The 18,807-nt window shown below is 42.8% G+C and overlaps 1 protein-coding gene across 2 annotated transcripts in view; it reads right to left on the bottom strand.

The window, feature by feature from the left end:
- The window catches only part of FKBP9 (FKBP prolyl isomerase 9), a 39,412-nt gene that overhangs the window by 9,535 nt on the left and 11,070 nt on the right, over positions 1 to 18,807 (bottom strand). For both annotated transcript variants that reach the window (XR_007121389.1, XM_047694222.1), the window contains exons 2-7: positions 18,005 to 18,150; positions 17,394 to 17,583; positions 16,604 to 16,749; positions 12,434 to 12,623; positions 6,736 to 6,881; positions 2,308 to 2,494 (exon numbers count right to left, since the gene is read on the bottom strand). Coding sequence is in view for 1 of the 2 variants with exons in the window: in XM_047694222.1 (XP_047550178.1) it covers positions 2,308 to 2,494; positions 6,736 to 6,881; positions 12,434 to 12,623; positions 16,604 to 16,749; positions 17,394 to 17,583; positions 18,005 to 18,150 (1,005 nt within the window). In the remaining variant the exon portion in view is untranslated. The remainder of the gene's footprint in view (positions 1 to 2,307; positions 2,495 to 6,735; positions 6,882 to 12,433; positions 12,624 to 16,603; positions 16,750 to 17,393; positions 17,584 to 18,004; positions 18,151 to 18,807) is intronic.

Raw genomic sequence — 18,807 nt, 5'->3', positions numbered from 1 at the left:
CAGGGACCCTTGGCGACCTCCCAGAGGACTACTCTGTTTCAAAGTCTTACAGAATATTCAAAAACTCATTTAGTTGTCAAATAACAAAGGTTTATTCTTCTTCTCTGAGGCCAATTTAAACACACATTGAGAAAATCCTCCAAGTGAACATTTTGCTTTCATGTGTCATCTCTGAATACCCCAGGAATTCTTCTCCCTCAGATCAACCTTTTATTTTTATTTTTTTGCCAGTTCTTCTCTGACATTCTCCTCATTCCTTCTGTGCATTCCCAGCTTCCCATCCACTGCAAGCTTCCTGTTTCCCACTTGCAGGCTGCCCTCTCTGGCTCTTTGCCCACATTTCCCTCCACCCTCTCAGCAGCCAGCCTCTCTCAGCGCTGAGCAAAAGCACCCACAGCAGCACCTGCCTCCTTGTTTATGAGCCCGTGGACAGCTCGGAGTGGGAGCAGGTCTCCCCTCCCTACCCCACACACAGGAGCCAGACACCCACCATACATCCCATTTTCCCATCATCTTGCAGCTTACACCCAGAACAGACCACGGGGATGCCGGATGTTACCCTTCAGTGTGAATTTACACGGAACGCAAATGACTCTCATGGTCTAGAATGGAGTCTGGTGAGAGGAAGGAACGTCACATGGCTCCCGGATACTCTGTAGGAATGTTGTGAATCCACCAAACATTAGAAGGCAGGAAGGCCAATTCTCCCCACCCTACACGAGAAGCATATCCTGAACCCACTGAGAAGGAATTCCTTTGTTCATTTTCCACCCCCACTTCCCCTCACCCCTGCCCTGGAGTAGGAGCACCAGACAAGAACATGAACATTAGCAAGAGCAGTGACTGCAAACCACTGACCTCACAGACAATTCTAACCTTGTGGACCATTTTCACATGCATAAGCTTGCTTGACCCCCAAGCAACAAGCCATGCTTATTCACCATTGCCCTCCAAAGGCTTCTAATATGAATGCAAGGAGTTGGTTGTAAAGGGGGTCCTTGTAAACCTGAGCCCTGGAAGCTAGTACATATTTCATTGATTCTATAATGCACATATGTTCACATTTTAACATCTCTGTAATTGCAATTCACTTTATGATCAGCAGCATGTTAACTTTTACTTTCTCTGAGATACATAAAACACGATACTTGTAATAATCAACACATTTTAGATCTGATGAAAAACACTAAATGTATTAATAGACAGGATCTCGAAGCACAAAGAGAATATTGTCAAGAAAGTGTCCCTAGGGCTCTGTCTCCATGTCTGGCTCTTGCCAGCCACCCACAATGTCACCTGAAGCTAGAAGGCAGAGGGGCAGGCGGGAGAGAGAGAAGGCCCTCCTCATGCAGCATAAATGCAGCAACTCATATTTATATGAAACCCTTCTTTCTCCCCAGCCCAAACTTAGGAATCTAAGTCAGGCTCAGTTTGAAAATGGATTACTAAAATAAAAATATAAAGGAAGGCTGAAAATGTTTCTTTCCCAGAGAACAGAATATTTTACTAACTTACAACTACATCTGAAGATTCAGAAACATAAGAAGCAAACCTCCTTTTTTACCAAAATTGGCCAATGATACTCGTTTATACTGTTGATTCCTATTAATAAAATTTCAGATTCACTTCAATCAATTAACATTTATAAAATGCTCCCTGTGTGCTATACTCTGGGCTAGGTGTAAGGAACAAAAATATGAATAAACATGTTGGGTTTCTCTAAGATATTCAGACCAGCAACAGAGATGGAAACAATAATAAATAACTAAAAATAAATAACTATGTTTTGCTAATAAAAATAATAACTTAAAACATTATGAGACACAGAAATGGGAGCAGCTGGTTCTTCCTAGGAATTAAGGAAAGACTTTGCAAAAAGGGAGGACATTTTTGTCATGGCAGAAGTTGGCCAAAAGGAAGGGTTTAAGCAGTGCACACCTTGCACCACTGCACCTGGCAGCCCTATGAAGGAAAAGATGGGCCCTAACGGAAGATGAGATCAGTCAAGCAGAATGGAGCTGACAAGTAGAGCCTAATGCACCAGACTGTGGAGTTTGTAATGTAGTTGTGGGTTAATTTTTAAGGACAGCAGTTATAAAATGACATCTGTTTTTTTCAAAAAGATAATTTCACAGGAGCAAAGTGAGATTATGCATAGGGAACTTTTAGAATAATGCACCTGAGCAGTGAAGAAGCATGGAGAGAAAGGCCTTCAACCAGTATCTGACAAAAAGAAAAGGAGAATCTTGGGAACCTACAGCTGTTATCCTCCAGGCTTACTCCCCTACCATCCCCAGTGGCCCTTACGTGGAATCCAGCAGAGTCCCATCCAGAAGCGAGGCATTGTAGTGATACTTGAGGTAATCCCCCTTCTTACTCAGCACGGAGCAGTCAGGAGGCTTATAGTGGGAGGTGATGCTGATGGAGTCAGAAGGGTTGTGGAAGTCAATCACATGGATGTCAAACACCAGCACGGCCGAACCAGGGATATTCCCTAAAGGTCAGACACAGGAAATGAGTGAGTCCTCCAAGTGGCAGCACATGTGCCTCCCCAGTGTCACCAGGGATTGTCCCCACAGACCTCCAGTGAGAAATACAGGGACCTAGAGAATACAGGAAAACCTAGAGAACAGTGGGAGACCGAAGCTAGAAGGGCCATTAGAAGTATCCTAACCCTCCTGGGGAAACTGAGGCACAGAGTTACCCAGGGTCACACAGACAGTTAAGAACACAGTTTGGACTACAATTCAAGAGGATGAGCTACTGCCCATAGGATCGCTGAGCCTGAAAGATGTATGCTGAGTTCATCACAGATGAGGAAATTAACTCAGCCAAATTTAGGCTCACCTGGCTCCTACAGAAGTAAGACGGGAGATGAGAAAATCCGCTGTAGAGGGAAAGTTCACTCCAGTCCCCCATTGCTGTGCAAGAGAAACTAAGCTAACAGAAACATCACAGGGGAGAAACTCCCAGCCAAAACTGGCCTATACACACCCCTTATGATATAGTATACCTAACAGTTCACAAAGTACTTTACAACACATCCCAACTCTTCTACACAAAATTATTAGTATAGTTTTCTTTTCCATCATCTCCACTTTTGAAAACATTACCTCACATCTGAATAACGTTTTACAGTTTACAGAAGTATTTTTCACATACACTCTCTCATTTTCTTAAAGATTTTAATTTTAAGTAATCTCCACACCCAACAAGGGGCTTGAACTCACAATCGCAAGACCAAGAGTTGCAATTTGTACTGACAGAGCCAGCCAGCACCCCTACACTCTCTCATTAAATCCCTGCAGTCAGGGGATTGTTGGGGATTACTGTAAACCCAGGATTAGCAGATGCTCCATGAATTTAAGGACAGCTCAGAGGGCTGGCGAGGGGCAGGGGAACTCGTTAAACATGTGCATCAGCAGTTTGACATGCCCCCTGATCATTTCAGAAAAGTTTAAATGTAAAACTTTGTAACAGTGTTACTTAGGGGGTGGCTGGGTGGCTTGGTCAATTAAGGATCTGACTCTTGGTTTTAGCTCAGATCATGACTTCATGGGTCATGGAATCAAGCCCTGCTTAGGGATCTCCACTCAGTGGGGAGTCTGCTTGAGATTCTCTCTCTGCTGCTCCTGCTCACATGTGTGATTCTCTCTCCAAAATAAATAAATAAATCTTTTTAAAAAATTACCGTTCTTAGAATCAAGGATGTATAATACTTTCATTAGCGTTTTACAGATAAAAAGCCCACTCAAATAGACTTTGTTCAAGATAACAGCACGGCTATAAAAAGAATTCAGATAAAGATGTGTGAACACTAACAGTACCTATCTCCCACCCCTGCCACACACAATTTTCTGTGTCCATTTCTTGGTTCCTCTAACACACACACAAACACACACACACAGTGGATGCTTATTAAGTACTAAGAACACTTCTAAGTGCTTTCTGTGTACTCATTTATTAAATTCTCATGATAATCCTATATTCCCAATCTAAGATTGCTTAGAAGGTAATTTGGAAGTTGGGGGATACAAAACGAGGAAGCAATGTTTCCACAACCCCTCGGACAGAATCCATTCTCCTCTTCAGGGCTGCAAACACAATCAAGCATCCTAATTGCAGAGCGGACCCTGTGGAACAGAGTAGACAGCAGAGAGGCCCAGAGCTTTCCAGAAGGCCTACTCCCTCCCTTCTACCAGCCCTGCAGGGAAAAATGGCCTCAACAAAATGAAACGCCAAGAATGGAGCTGCAGAACCCCATGGAGAGCCCAGCATTTCATTCCTTCCACAAATATTTATTGAATGTTTACTGTGTGCTTGGCCCCATGGTATGTACTCTGTGTCCTGACACCCTTCTGGGGTCAGTCCCTGAGGGATTAATATTAGGTCCTATGCAAACCCCACAAAGAGGCCAGAGAGATGCTAATCTAAAGAAGACAGAGGTTCCCCCCCACTGGCCCTGTGCAAAAGCACCTGCGGGGTACCTGTCAGAGTGTCCCTGCCCCCACAACAACATATGATTTGAGATGAAGCAGCCTCTTAGCTACAGAATTTATGAGTCTTCGGATGTTTCCCAGAGCCTTATATAATTCTTTGCAGAGCTCTGTCTCATACTTGATAGAAAGCCAAAAGGAAAAAAATAATTTCAGCAAATGTTTTCCATCAATACATTATTTTTAGAGAAACGAAGGATTAATCCTGAGTGCTTAGAAAACACGAATCCTCAGAAAGTATTTGTCTATTTCTGTATGTATTTGAGTAGAAGTTTACGTGATACAAAACAGTGGAGCATCAAGACACAAATAGGACAAGAAGCAAGGCCTGTTGACTATGTCTTAAGTTGTGACCTGGTGTGGCTTTATAGATCAGACCTTTAACGGGGCCCCTTGCTGGCTCAGTCATAGAGCATGTGATTCTTGATCTCGGGATGGTGAGTTTGAGCCCCACACAGGAGGCGAGTTTATGCTAAAAAAAAAAAAAAAAGAAAGAAAAAGAAAAGGAATCTATTGTATTTATTAGTGTAGGTGAATGTGTATTTTCACTTCATGGTTGTATTAGTTTCCTATTGTTACTATAACAAATTTCCACAAATTTGGTGGCTTAAAGCAAAGCACATCTATTCTCATAACTCTGGAGGGTCCAAAGACTGAATTCAAGGTGTTGGCAGGGATGCGTTCCTGTTGGAGGCTTCGGGGAAGAATCTGTTTCCTCAGCTTTTCCAGCTCCCTGTAGCTGCCCTCATTCCTTGACCTGTGGCCCCTTCATCCAACTTCCAAGCAAGCAGCTTAGCATTTTCTCCTCTCTCTGATCTCCTGCTTCCCTCTTACAAAGGCTCTTGTAAGCACCTCAAGGCCACCTGGATGACTCAGAATAACCCCCCACCTCACAACCCTCACCTTAATCACACCCACAAAATCCCTTCCACTGGGTAAGGCAGCCTATCCACAGGTTCTGTGGATAGGACGGGGACATATTTGGGGCCACTATTCCACCTACCACGTTACAATGTTTATTCCTGCATGGAGGGATTAAGGGAGATTTTTGTTTTTTTCATTATCCACATTTTCTTTTTTCTGAAGTCAGCACATATCATTTGTATAATGTTTAAAAGGGGGGTTGCTGGGACGCCTGGGTGGCTCAGTTGGTTAAGCATCTGCCTTCGGCTTGGGTCATGATCCCAGGGTTCTGGGATCCAGTCCCACACTGGGCTCCTTGCTCAGTGGACAGGCTGCCTCTCCCTCTGTCTGCCACTCCCCCTGCTTGTGCTCTCTCTCTCTCTCCCTGACAAATAAATAAATAAAATCTTAAATAAATAAATAAATAAATAAATAAATAAATAAATAAAAGGGGGTTTGCTATTAGAGTAACAAAAGTGTTCTAAAATTGGCTTAAGGTGATGGTTACCCAACTCACTACATTTACTAAAAGTCACTGAATTGGGGATGCTGGTTGGGACAGTCGGTCCACCTTCCAACTCTTGGTTCCGGCTCAGGTCATGCTCTCAGGGTCATGAAATAGAGCCCTATGTTGGGCTCTGTACTCCGCATGGAGTCTGCTTGAGATTCTCTCTCCCTCTGCCCCTCCCAGCTCATGCTCTCTCTCTTTAAATATCAATAAATAAATCTTTCAAAGTCACTGAACTGTACACTTAAAATGGGTAAATTTTATGGCATATAAATTACACCTCAATAAAACTGTTAGAGACCAAAGACCAAAAAGGGGGTGGTTTGCAATAGATGTTCAAATGGCTCAAAAAAACCCAGAAAACTATAATTAGATAGAGATGATAAATACAGCAAGATGTTAACAGTTGGGGCGCCTGGGTGGCTCAGTGGGTTGGGCCGCTGCCTTCGGCTCAGGTCATGATCTCAGGGTCCTGGGATCGAGCCCCGCATCGGGCTCTCTGCTCAGCGGGGAGCCTGCTTCCTCCTCTCTCTCTGCCTGCCTCTCTGCCTGCTTGTGATCTCTCTCTGTCAAATAAATAAATAAAATCTTAAAAAAAAAAAAAAGATGTTAACAGTTGATGTATCTAAGAGTTCATCTCAGAGTTCTCTCAACTTTGGCATAGGTCTAAGAATTTTCAAATAAGAGAATGGGCACCAGAGACAAGAAGAAAGAATAGACCATCTCTAGAAACCAAAGATATTGGACATTCAAATCTTTAATGGGACTTTTGGCTTCCACATTTTGGCTCTCAAGAACCAAAATTGCCTGGAAGCAGCCAGAACTCACCTCTTCCTTCCTCTCCATAGCCAAGGTGAGGTGGGACCACAATCCTCCTCTTCTCTCCGATGCAAACACCAAGTAGACCTTCATCCATGCCAGCAATCACGTAGCCCTGCCCAATGTACGTGTCAAAGGTGCGGTTCCGTGAGTAGCTAGAAAAGAAGGAAAGAAGGAGGTTCCTCACAAGCAACACCACAGCAGCTGGGTATGCTAGTCAGCACCACAAGGCAACAGGAAGGCAGAGGACTCCAGATCCCAGAATAGGCTGAAACTTAGAATGTGAGGAAACAGGCTCCCCTGAGAACCCACATTCCCAAGAACTCACACACACACAGAGCAGAGCGGGAGCGGCCATGTACAAAAACACTCCTAGAAACAAGCCCTCCATCCCTCTGGTTTGGTCAGGTTAGATGGGATGCACGTGACAAGAAGCAACCACACAGAAATGCAACTACTGTACATTGGACTATGCTTGGTAACCAGGTCAAGTTAATGAAAAAGGCATCCAGGGTGGCTCTTACTAGAAACTAAGAATGTGTCCCAAGGACAATGTCTCCAGTATCTAAAGAAAAGAATATCTGTATATATGAGACATGAATATTTGGATTGCCAGAAAAGTTATATATATATATATATATATATATATATATATATATATATATATATATAAAATATATATATATAAAATATATACACACACACACACACATACATACAATTTAACTCTGCAGTCCCCAGCAGAGCCTGGATGACTCTTCTTACTGTAATCCCTCCTCACCAAGCCACCTTCTGGTGAGATACTTGGGTTTCCCAAGTGCCACTGGCAGAAGGCCCAAGCATTCTGCTCAGTGGAGAGATCCAGCCTTTTTATAAGCTGCCAATTGAATCCGATTCCTGTGAGTTTGGTGAGGACAGGAATCAATTCCCCAAAGCCAGATGTTTCTAGAATAAAATAATAAAATTTAATATGCCACGTCTCCTACCAAAGTCTGAACCACAGTGATCTGCACTCATGTGGCAAGAAGCCTGTCCTGAAAGAGCCAGTCCGTTTCGCCATTACCTCAAACACGGCCAAAGGATGACTGCCTCAGAGAAGACAGCCAGCTAATTGGGGACAGGGGGATGAGAAGACCGAGCTGTGAGGGGCTGTGCCTCCTCAGTAGCCCTCAGAGACCAAACACAAGGCCAAGGGCCATGAAAAATGACAGTAACAAATGATTCTCCTCATCCAGGAAGACGATCATCTACATAGCACCCCAGAAGAGACTATGGAGAAATATCCTTTCCCCCACATTGTGGAGTTCCAGCACTCAGCCCCTCACATGGGCCAGGAGGGCCAGGAGGAGAACACAGCCAAGGAAGGCAGGCTTGGCTCCCTAGCATCCTCTCACCATGAGCCAGCCTCTCACCTTCCCCAGGTTTCTAGCTCTCTGGAGATCATCACCAGAGTACACCCTATGACCAGACATTCAGGAAAGAGGAAAACTCCTCCCAGATGGGGTCCGTTATAGAGAGACACTAAGCAGTGGGAGATGGCAGGTGCCTCAGAGAAGTTTGAGCCACTGGGTGAAACAGCAAAGGTTCCATGGGGTTTGGGGAGACAGTGGACACTGAAGAGGCAGGATCTGCACAGGGGAAAGCACTGGGGTAACAGTGAGGCCAAGGCCAAGAGGCAGGAAAGAGCCTCAGAAAACAAGAACGAATAAGCAGAGTGGCCATAAAATGTAAAAACTTCGAATAACTTTAGAAGAAGATTTATATGGGAAACCATCATGTTCCCCAGTGGGAAAACAGAACTAGAAAGCTGTCAGTGCTCCCCCAAACTAATTTATGAATTTTGAAACAATTCCAGTCAAAATCCGAACACCATGTATGGGGGAGGAAAGGGACTCAAAAATTTATCTGGGGAAAAAAAAACAATTTAAAATGATATTTTGAGGGGCACCTGGATGGCTCAGTCTGTTGAGCAACCGACTCTTGACTTCACCTCAAGTCATGGTCTCGAGGTCATGACATTGTGCCCTCATCAGGCTCCATGCTCAGCAGGTAGTCTGGTTCTCTCTCTCCCTCTGCCCCTCCCCCACTTGTGCTCACTCTCTCTAAAATAAATAAATAAATATTTTAAATGAATAAATAAAATTATGTTTTGGGGGCACCTGGCTGACTCAGGAGAGCATGCAACTCCTGATCTCAGGTTCAAGCCCCACATTGTGGGTAGAGATTATCTCAAAAAAAAAAAAAAAAGAAAAAAAAAGAAACCCCACAAAACTTTAAAATGCTGTTTGGAAGGTACAGGATGTAACAGGCTCTCATTCCTGTAAAAAATTAAACTGAGAGAATGTATTTCACTGTATATGTGCGAAAGACTTATGAAATTAAAAATACTGATTCCCGCAGAGAGGGGAGTATCCGAGTTTGAGCCCCACAACAGGTGTAGAGATTACTTTAAAAAAATTAAAATCTTGGGGCGCCTGGGTGGCTCAGTCATTAAGTGTTTGCTTTCACCTTGAGTCAGATCCCAGGGTCCTGGGATCGAGCCCCTCGGGCTCCCTGCTCAGCAGGAAGGCTGCTTCTTCCTCTCCCACTCCCCCTGCTTGTGTTCCCTCTCTCGTCATCTCTTTTTCTCTCTCTGTCAAACAAATAAATAAAATCTTTAAAAAAATTAAAATCTTAAAAAAAATCATTTTAGATGAGTGAGGGAAAAATAGTTTTCGGTAAAGGGTGTTTGAAAAACTAGCTAACCATCTGGAAAGACATAAAGTTAGATCCTTATTGTCACACTGAATACCACAATAAATTCCAGATGGACTGAAGATTTAAACATGAAAGATTTATGAACATGGAGAGACACTGTGGAAGGTTATTAATATTTATGGTTAAAGGGGTTAATGGGAAATTATTACATTTTATTAAATTATTAAATTTATTAAATTATTACATTACAATACACCTTTGTATTGTTTTACTTATACAATAAGAGCATAATACTTTTTTTTGAGTAGGCTCTATGCCCAACGTGGTGTTTGAACTCACAACCCTGAGATCAAGAGTCACATGCTCTACTGACTGAGCCAGCCAGGCACCCAAGAACGCAATATTTTTTAAAATAGAAATTTTAATAAAGAATATTTTTTTAATTTTTTAAAAGATTTTATTTATTTTTGGACAGAGAGAGACACAGTGAGAGAGGGAACACACACAGGGGGAGTAGGAGAGGGAGAAGCAGGCTTCCTGCTGAGCAGGGAGCCCAGGACCCTGGGATCACGACCTGAGCTGAAGGCAGATACTTAATGACTGAGCCACCCAGGTGCCCCAACATTTTTTTTTAAGGATTTTATTTATTTGAGACAGAAAGATACAGAGAGAGAGAGAGAGCACGAGCAGGGGGAGAGGCAGAGGGAGAGGGAGAGGAAGACTCACCGCTGAGCCAAGAGCCCGATGTGAGGCTCGATCCCAGGACGCTGGGATCATGACCTGAGCCAAAGGCAGATGCTTAACCATCTGAGCCACCCAGTCAACCCCCCTTAATTTTTTTTAAGGATGAATTTATTTATTTGGGAAAGAGACAAAGAGAGAGTACGGGAAGAGGGGCAAAGGGAGAGGGAGGGAGAGAATCTCAAGTACACTCTCCGCTGAGCACAGAGCCCAACTTGGGCCTTGATCTCACAACCCTGAGATCATAACCTGAGCTGAAATCAAGAGTTGGACACTCAACTGACTGAGCCACTCAGGTGCCCCATGGTTCCTTTCCTATGGAAAGAAATCTGGTATACACTAGAAAAAATGGTCTTTTAATTAGTAGATTTTTAAAATTTTAATTTAATTAATTTAATAGAATTAATAGAATTCCAGGGAATAATGGACAGAACCAAGCTCACAAGTAACAACTAATAACACACACACACACTGAATATTTTCTGTAGTAGAAAAAGAATAAAGACAACTCAAATGTTCATCAGTAGAATAGTTAAATAAATTTGGAATATTCACCCAATGAAACACTAGGCAGACATAAAGTATAAATAATTCCTCTCCCTCTGTGTGTGTGTGTGTGTGTGTGTGTGTGTGTATTTTTTATTATGTAGGCTCCATGCCCAGCATGGACCCCACTGGGGGCTTGAACTCACAACTCTGAGATAAAGCCCTGAGCTGTCTCTCTATATATTAATATGGAAAAATCCCAAGGTGATAAAAAAAAAAAGCAAGAGGCAGAGTAGTGTATTCTGTATACTATACACTATTCACTATAAAGGGGAGAAAATAAGATAACATCCATAGTTGTTTATATCTGCATTAGAAAAAAATCCACACAGTGGAGGAATAAAAAAGAAACTTATTAAGAAAAGTGGTTAAGGGGTACCTGAGTGGCTCAGTCGGTTAGGCATCTGCCTTCTACTCGGGTCATGATCCCAGTGTCCTGGAATCGAGTCCCACATTGGGCTCTCTGTTCAGCGGAGAGCCTGCTACTCTGCCTGCTTGTGCTCCTCTCTCTCTCTCTGTGTCAAATAAATAAAATCTTAAAAATTTTTTTTTAAAGTGGTTAATTTTAGGGGTGCCTGGCTGGCTCAGTATGTAGAGTGTGCAACTCTTGATCTCAGGGTCATGAGTTCAAGCTCCACATCGGGTATAAAGCTTACATACATACATACATACATACATACATACATAAAGGAAAGTAGTTAATTCCAAGTGGCTAGGAGAGAGGGAGATGTCAGGTAGGCAGGGGTGGGTAATAGGAGATATCTTAATCCACACTTAGTTTTAATTTTGAATCATGTGACTATTATTTTTCCCCAAAATCAAATGAAAATTGTAGAAGAGGAGACCCTAAGAATAGGAAAGACACATCATTCAAACAAAACAATGCCATATAAAAATTCTTCTGTACTGTTTTCAGGTGATGGAAGAAATTAGAAGTCCACAATCTCAGGGAGACAGGTAAGCTGCTGTCACTACCTGTTTGCTCCACAGGAAGCTGAGGAGGTGGTTTCCAAAGAGCTCGTGCCACTTGAAGGAGCAAGACAGAGCAAGCCACCTGCCCCAGCCACCTGTGCAGCTGCGGAAGCCTCAGAAACAAACCAAGACAGTAACAACAGCGGCATGGTAATTCGCCTCTGCAGCGGGGTGGGAGCTGGAAGCACACAGCCCGACTCCTCCAGTAGCCTCTGAAGTTCACAGAGCACTCTTTTTTATTTTCCCCCCATGTTATGTTATAGAGTAGTCTTGCATACCTTATCTCTTTAACCATTTCTGGGAAAGGTACCAGTTACAGGAGGAAAACCCTGAAGTGCAGGGAGGTCAAATGCCATGCAAAGTCACCACACACCAGAACAAGAACCCAGGTTTCCTGGCACCAAGTCTGTTCTCTTCTCATCCTACCATGCAGGCCTCGGCTCTGGCCACTTCCCATCATGGATCCCATAGCTGGCTGCACATTTGGATAGTGGAGCACAGTGTGGGGGATGGTGGGAGTAGAGGCTGAGTCACTCCTGTTTTCCTGCAGACTTATTCCCCACAGACCCCAAGAAGGAGACCGTTCTAACAGCCTCTGAAGGAATTCAATGTCAGAAAACAAAGATATATTGGAGATGAAAATACTAACTACAAATCAGCATTGACAGAGTATTCAGATCATGGTCCAGCCAGAGGTAGACTGTATTTAATAAGATGTTCTGATGAGTGAAGCCTCCAGTTGTTTCCTTACCTGGAATCAAAGAAGGTGCCATCCAGAAGGGTGCCATTGTAATGATACCTGAGAAAGTCCCCACTTTGACTGCGCCGCTCACAGTTTTCTGGGACTACCTTATTCTCAATGGAAATGCCATCCTTGGGGTTATGGAGGTCCAGTAACGCAACATCAAACACCAGAGATGCCTGTCCAGGAATGTCTTTTCCTAGAATGGAGGAAGAAGATGAAATCAGGACACAAGATTTAGGAAGTCCTTTTTTTTTTTTTTTTAAGGTTTTATGTGTTTATTTGTTAGAGAGAGAGCACAAGCAGGAGGAGTGGCAGGCAGAGGGAAAAGCAGGCTCCATGCTGAGCAAGGACCCTGGACCCTAGGACCCTGGGATTGTGACCTGAGCCAAAGGCTGATGCTTAACTGAGCCACGCAGGCGCCCATAAGAAGTACTTTTAACTACAACTCAACTCCCACTGTGTTGGTATTACTCATTCCTTGAAGTTTCCAAGTCAAGGAAAGAAATGTTCTTTCACATGTTGGGTGGTCCCCCAGGGTGTCCAGCTATGTTCTGTCACCATTGTGTCCATGGTGCCCAACCACGCACTGGCGAATATAATTTGAAGCCTGACTTCTTCAGAAAAAGGAGCAAACCAATATTAATGACATGCGAGACTACTACAACCATATTGTCTGCTTGTGCTGACAAATCAAGGCTCTATGTGGGTGGTTATGAACCCATATGAAAACCCAAATAAATGCCTCTGTGGGCTTCTGTTTGTGTACAAATGCAAATCAGACATTTAAAGGCATAAATTCTAAACCTTGGGCCTGGTTCTACGGAATACTACATAGAATTGTTCTCTGGAACCAGCCACCAATTTTTTTGAAAAGGCAAAATGCAAAATTCAGGTTATTAAGTGCATCCAAAACAGGAGATAAATAAAATTAAAACTAGCCGAGAGGTGGGGTGCCTGGGTGGCTCAGTGGGTTGAAGCCTCTGCCTTCGGCTCAGGTCATGATCCCAGGATCTGGGATTGAGCCCTGCATCGGGCTCTCTGCTCAGGGGGGAGCCTGATTCCCTCTCTCTGCCTGCCTCTCTGCCTACTTGTGATCTCTGTCAAAAAAAAAAAAAAAAACCTAGCTGAGAGGGGGAAAAATGGCACCCATAACGCAAAATATAAGTCATCAAATTGCTTCTAACTTCTGGATGGTACTGCTTCTTTTGGATACTCCCAACAGTGGGGACTTCATGAACATCTACAAAATGATAATCTACATGAAGAGATTATTGGGTACTAACTCATCAAGCAAAGATCAACATCAACCAATAAATAATTCAATTTAGTCCCTTGAGATAAAGGAAATTAACTGACAAACCACCTATCTCAATACTCTTACTTGCCATTTGTTATACCTTGCAAAGGAGTAGGCCTGGGCAGGTGAATGACACAGCATACTAAGCCTGAGTTTCTTCAACCAGCTTTTTAGCAGAGCCCACCCCTCCTCCTTCCCCTCAAGGGAATAATGAAATCTTCAGAATGGCTGCTGAGTCAGCCTGTGGAATGTAAGGTGTGGTCAATCCCCAAAGTGTGTGAATGGGTATGTGTGTGTGATAGAACAGGAATCTTTTGTACTTTTATGTATTTTTTAATTTAGGAGAAAAAAGAAAACCTTAAAAGTAACTCCAGAATTTAAATTTTTCTAGCGTTATCATGAACTAATTGAATATTGGTTTTTTAATAACAACTTTATCAAGATATAATTTCCGTACCATACAATTCTCCTATTTAAAGTTATACCTGGGGCGCCTGGGTGGCTCAGTTGGTTAAATGTCTGACTCTTGATTTTTGCTCAGGTTATGATCTCAAGAGTTGTGAGATTGAACACCGAGTCAGACTCCGCACAGGGTGTGGAGCCTGCTTAAGATTCTCTCCCCCCCCAACCCCCTACTCCCTCTGCCCCTCCCGACCCTCTCTAAAATAAATAAACAAACAAGCAAATAAATAAATAAATAAATAAAATTATTCCTGGATACTTGAGCACAGTATTAAAGTAGTAAATAATAACTATTTCAAATAAACTGCTTACTTCAAATATTTAACACAGTTTTTATTTAAAATAAGTAAATAATATTCCTCAGGGACGCCTGGGTGGCTCAGTTGGTTAAGCAGCTGCCTTCGGCTCAGGTCATGATCCCAGCGTCCTGGGATCGAGTCCCACATCGGGCTCCTTGCTCATCAGGAAGCCTGCTTCTCCCTCTGCCTCTGCCTGCCATTCTGTCTGGCTGTGCTTGCTCTCTCTCCCTCTCTCTCTCTCTCTGACAGATAAATAAATAAAATCTAAAAAAAAAAAAAAAATTCCTCAAATTAGGCCAGGCATCTAGTTTTATTATATACGAAGTATGCATCTGGATGACATCGAAAGGATGTGAGAGCCAAGGGAAATAAATGGACTTGCACTGGCTAAGGACAAGACCACTAGAGTATCAATCAGAATAACAACATGTCTTGGGGAATGGAGAATTAAGATGTATTTACAGCAGTTGTTTTCACATTTTATTTTTCTTTTAGCAAGGAATCCCCACCCCTGCTTTTGGAAGGAACTGTCTGGAGATCCCCAGCAATAAAAGAGGAGGTGGACAGGGGAGAAGGCTGAGCCCCGTTTCCTCCTCTCTCCTCCGGCTCTGTAGACATAGAGTGCCAGGAAACATAGGTCGGAAAACATTATGGTAGGGTTATTATAAGTTGGATAAACTTATTATACAGTCAGTATAACAAATGTCACCATCAGTAAACTTAAATGCATCATATCTCCATTTCAATTCTTAACTACATATATCTGCTTGTTTAAACGCCGGGAGGTTCTCTTTGTTGTGTTAGCCTGTCAGTGTGATTAAATATGCCTGAAATTAAAATATGAGTAACCACAAAATGCCATTTACCAGCCAATATTCTGTTTTCTCCCTTCAAAAAAGGACACTAGTTTCGGGCGCCTGGGTGGCTCAGTGGAGTAAGCCTCTGCCTTCGGCTCAGGTCATGATCTCAGGGTCCTGGGATCAAGCCCCGCATCAGGTTCTCTGCTCAGCAGGGAGCCTGCTCCCCCTCTCTCTCCGCCTGCCTACTTGTAATCTCTCTCTCTGTGTCAAATAAATAAATAAAATCTTTTAAAAAAAAAAAGAAAGGACACTAGTTTGAATTCATGCTTTTTCTAACATGAGGCTTTGCATCTGTCCACAGGGAACAAATGTCACAGGTAAAACCCACCCTGGAGGTACAAATCAGGGGTGGGGGGATGGAAATGGCAAATCTGACATCATATACTAAATTTCTACCTTGAGATCTACAACATTTGGACTTTCTAGTTTAAATCTCATTTCACAGATGGGAAAATGCAGGCCGGAGAGGCTGCATAAGGTTACAGCTTATGAGGCAGTGGCAGATGCTTTACTTATGAACGCCAATGACCATGAATAAGTGGAAGTTTCCACAATTCAGTGATGAGAGGTAGATGATTTAAACTACCATTGCCCAATGGAACTTTCTACCGTGATGGAAATGCTCTGTACCTGCACTGCCCGGGACAGCAGCCCTTGGCAACATGTGGCTCTGAAGTAGGTGAAATGTGGCAGTGTGGCTAAGGCACAGAATTTTCGATTTTACTTAATTTTAGTTTATTTTAAATTTAACTATAAATAGCCACACGTTGCTAGTGGCTATTATATTGGATAGTGCAAGTCTAGACCAAAACATCTGGCAGGTTTCATGTGGTAAGCTGAATTAATGACAGCAATAAAAATATAAGGACAGATGAGGGGCGACTGGCTGGCTTAGCTGGAAGAGTACGCGACTCTTGATCTTTGGGTCATGAGTGGGGGCCCCACCTTGGGTATAGAGATTACTTAAAATTAAATCTTAAGGGGCACCTGGATGGCTCAGTGGGTTAAGCAGCTGCCTTCGGCTCAGGTCATGATCTCAGAGTCCTGGGATCGAGCCCCATGTCAGGTTCCCTGCTCAGCAGTGAGTCTGCTTCTCCCTCCTCCCCTGCGGCAGCCCCTGCTTGTGCTCTCTCACCCCCTCTCTCTCTCTCTCTCAAATACATACATAAAATATTTTAAAATAAATAAATAAATAAAATCTTAAAAAAAAAAAAAAAAAGGACAGATGAGAGCAGCTTGAAGAATGAGAAAGACTTACCATCTCCCTCTTCTCCATAGGCCAGAAAAGGAGGTATGGTGATGATGCGCTTTTCCCCCACACACATCCCCAACAGCCCTTTGTCCATTCCAGGAATCAGCCAGCCAATGCCCACATATGTGTCATATGTTTTCATGCGATTATGACTGAAAACCAATGAGAAAGGGGGAAAGTTCCATGCTATTGAGGGTGTTTCCAACTCATTCCTCAATAAGGCTTTAGGAACCCAATTATCATCTAAATAGTGAAACTATACCCATCCCTGACGACAGGCATTTTTAGATCTTTGTTCCCAAAGACAGCAGAAAAGTCGTGTAATTAAATCACAGTGATTAACAAAAACAGGCCTGCTACTCTAACCAAATACACTACAACAACAGGAAAGCCCTTAAGGGTTCGCTGTTCTCTACCTTAGCACCTTACTCCTTGCATTTTTCCATAGCTTCATAAACATTCAGGCTTCCCCTCATTCTTCCATGGGAAAACTATAAAAATGGACTTTAAAAATGCATCAACCTACTTGCAAATAGGGCCCTTCATTTAATGATGAGCTTCCAAGACACTGTTAATTTAGATAAACATTGTTCTTACATTCCTGTAAAATGTATTAAAATTTGGAGGACTCTGGCTTTACAGAGCATGACACATTAACCAAAAGCCATGAGTGAGGGAGTTGGCACAATGGAAATTGGGAAGAGTCTCTCTTCTGGTTTCTCCACGGGCATAAAAAGCAGGTGAGAAAGAAGGAACTAAGGGGCATCTCGATGTTATCTGGAATGGTGGCACTTACCTTGAATCAAACAGTGTCCCATCCAAGAATGTTCCATTGTAGTGGTACCTTACAAAATCAGACACCTGGATGGTCCGAGGGCAACTGGGAGGTGTGAAATAAGTGTGAACCTGAACTTGATCTTCAGAATTCCAAATGTCCATCAGAAGTACGTCAAAATGAAGAACTGAATCTGGGGGGATCACACCAGCTAAAAATCAAAGAGAATTCCCCCTGAGAAGCTGCTGCCGTTCAGGTCAGATGAATAAACACCTAGGATGCTGCCCGGGTGTTCAAGGGGGTCACTGAACAATTCCAAAATGGGTCACGCTCCCTCCCTCATTCCTCAAAATAAAATTGAAAGAAATGAGAAAAAAAAAAAGGTCCTCCTCTCAACAAGGGTGACATTCAATACACCTGTGTTAATAACTACTTCTTTCACATCTAGAAGAAATGAACCAAAGATGAAATTTTAGCTCTCTGTGTGTGTGTGTGTGTGTGTGTGTGTTCACTGCTTCTCATTGTCCTCGATTTAAAGCTTCCAAAGATTCTCTGATCTGCCTGACTGAATACCCTCCAGAGGTTCTTCTTGTTTCTGCAAATGTGTTTACAAACACGGAACAAGAACTTACAAACTCCTTCACTTCCATAGGCAAGCTTTGGGGGGATCTTCACAAAACGCCTCTCATTTACACACATCCCAACCAGAGCTTGGTCCATGCCTGCAATCAGTTGTCCTTTCCCCACAAACACGTTGAAAGTGGAGTCTCTGTCATAGCTGAAGATCCACGAGGTAGAGAAAAAGAAAAGTATAAGTTAATCCTTCCCTTAGTGAAACCAACAAGTGAAAATGTACCCATGGACAGAGTGAGGGCACTGGAAACCAAAAACAGCCGGAGAGGAGTTACTGGCACAGGAAATGTCTTCACTAACAGTACTTGCGGAGCTGGAATTTTTTTATTACTTTGAATATGGCCAGCAAATCCAGTTAGATAAGCAACCCTGTTTATATATCACTTTGCAAAGTAGCTACCAATACTTTCACTAAAAGAGTTCATTCCTTTTCCATGTCATTGGTATTTAAAAACAACAACATAAGATACTAACATTCCAATTAACACATAAACTTGATTGTTCTTTTGTTTCTTTAGGTCTGTAAGTTAAAGACACAGCATGGTGTAGCATAAAGGATATTTAAACTCTCTGAAACTGTTTCCTCTACCGCAAAATGGGAGTAACAATAATAGCCACCCCAAGATCTATACGATATTACAATCTGAAAAGTGCTCGGAAAACCTCAAGAGTTACGTCAGTATTACTATAATTATTATAGGTAATGGGAAGTCTGATATGGTCTTGAAATCGCAAACATATGTGATTTAAAAGCTGGCTAGTGATGATCTTAGGTTGGAAGATAAATAATGGAACTGTGGTT

Source organism: Lutra lutra, chromosome 11 (assembly GCF_902655055.1).
Source record: "Lutra lutra chromosome 11, mLutLut1.2, whole genome shotgun sequence".
Taxonomy (NCBI): domain Eukaryota; kingdom Metazoa; phylum Chordata; class Mammalia; order Carnivora; family Mustelidae; genus Lutra; species Lutra lutra.
This window is presented reverse-complemented; position numbering and strand designations above follow the sequence as displayed.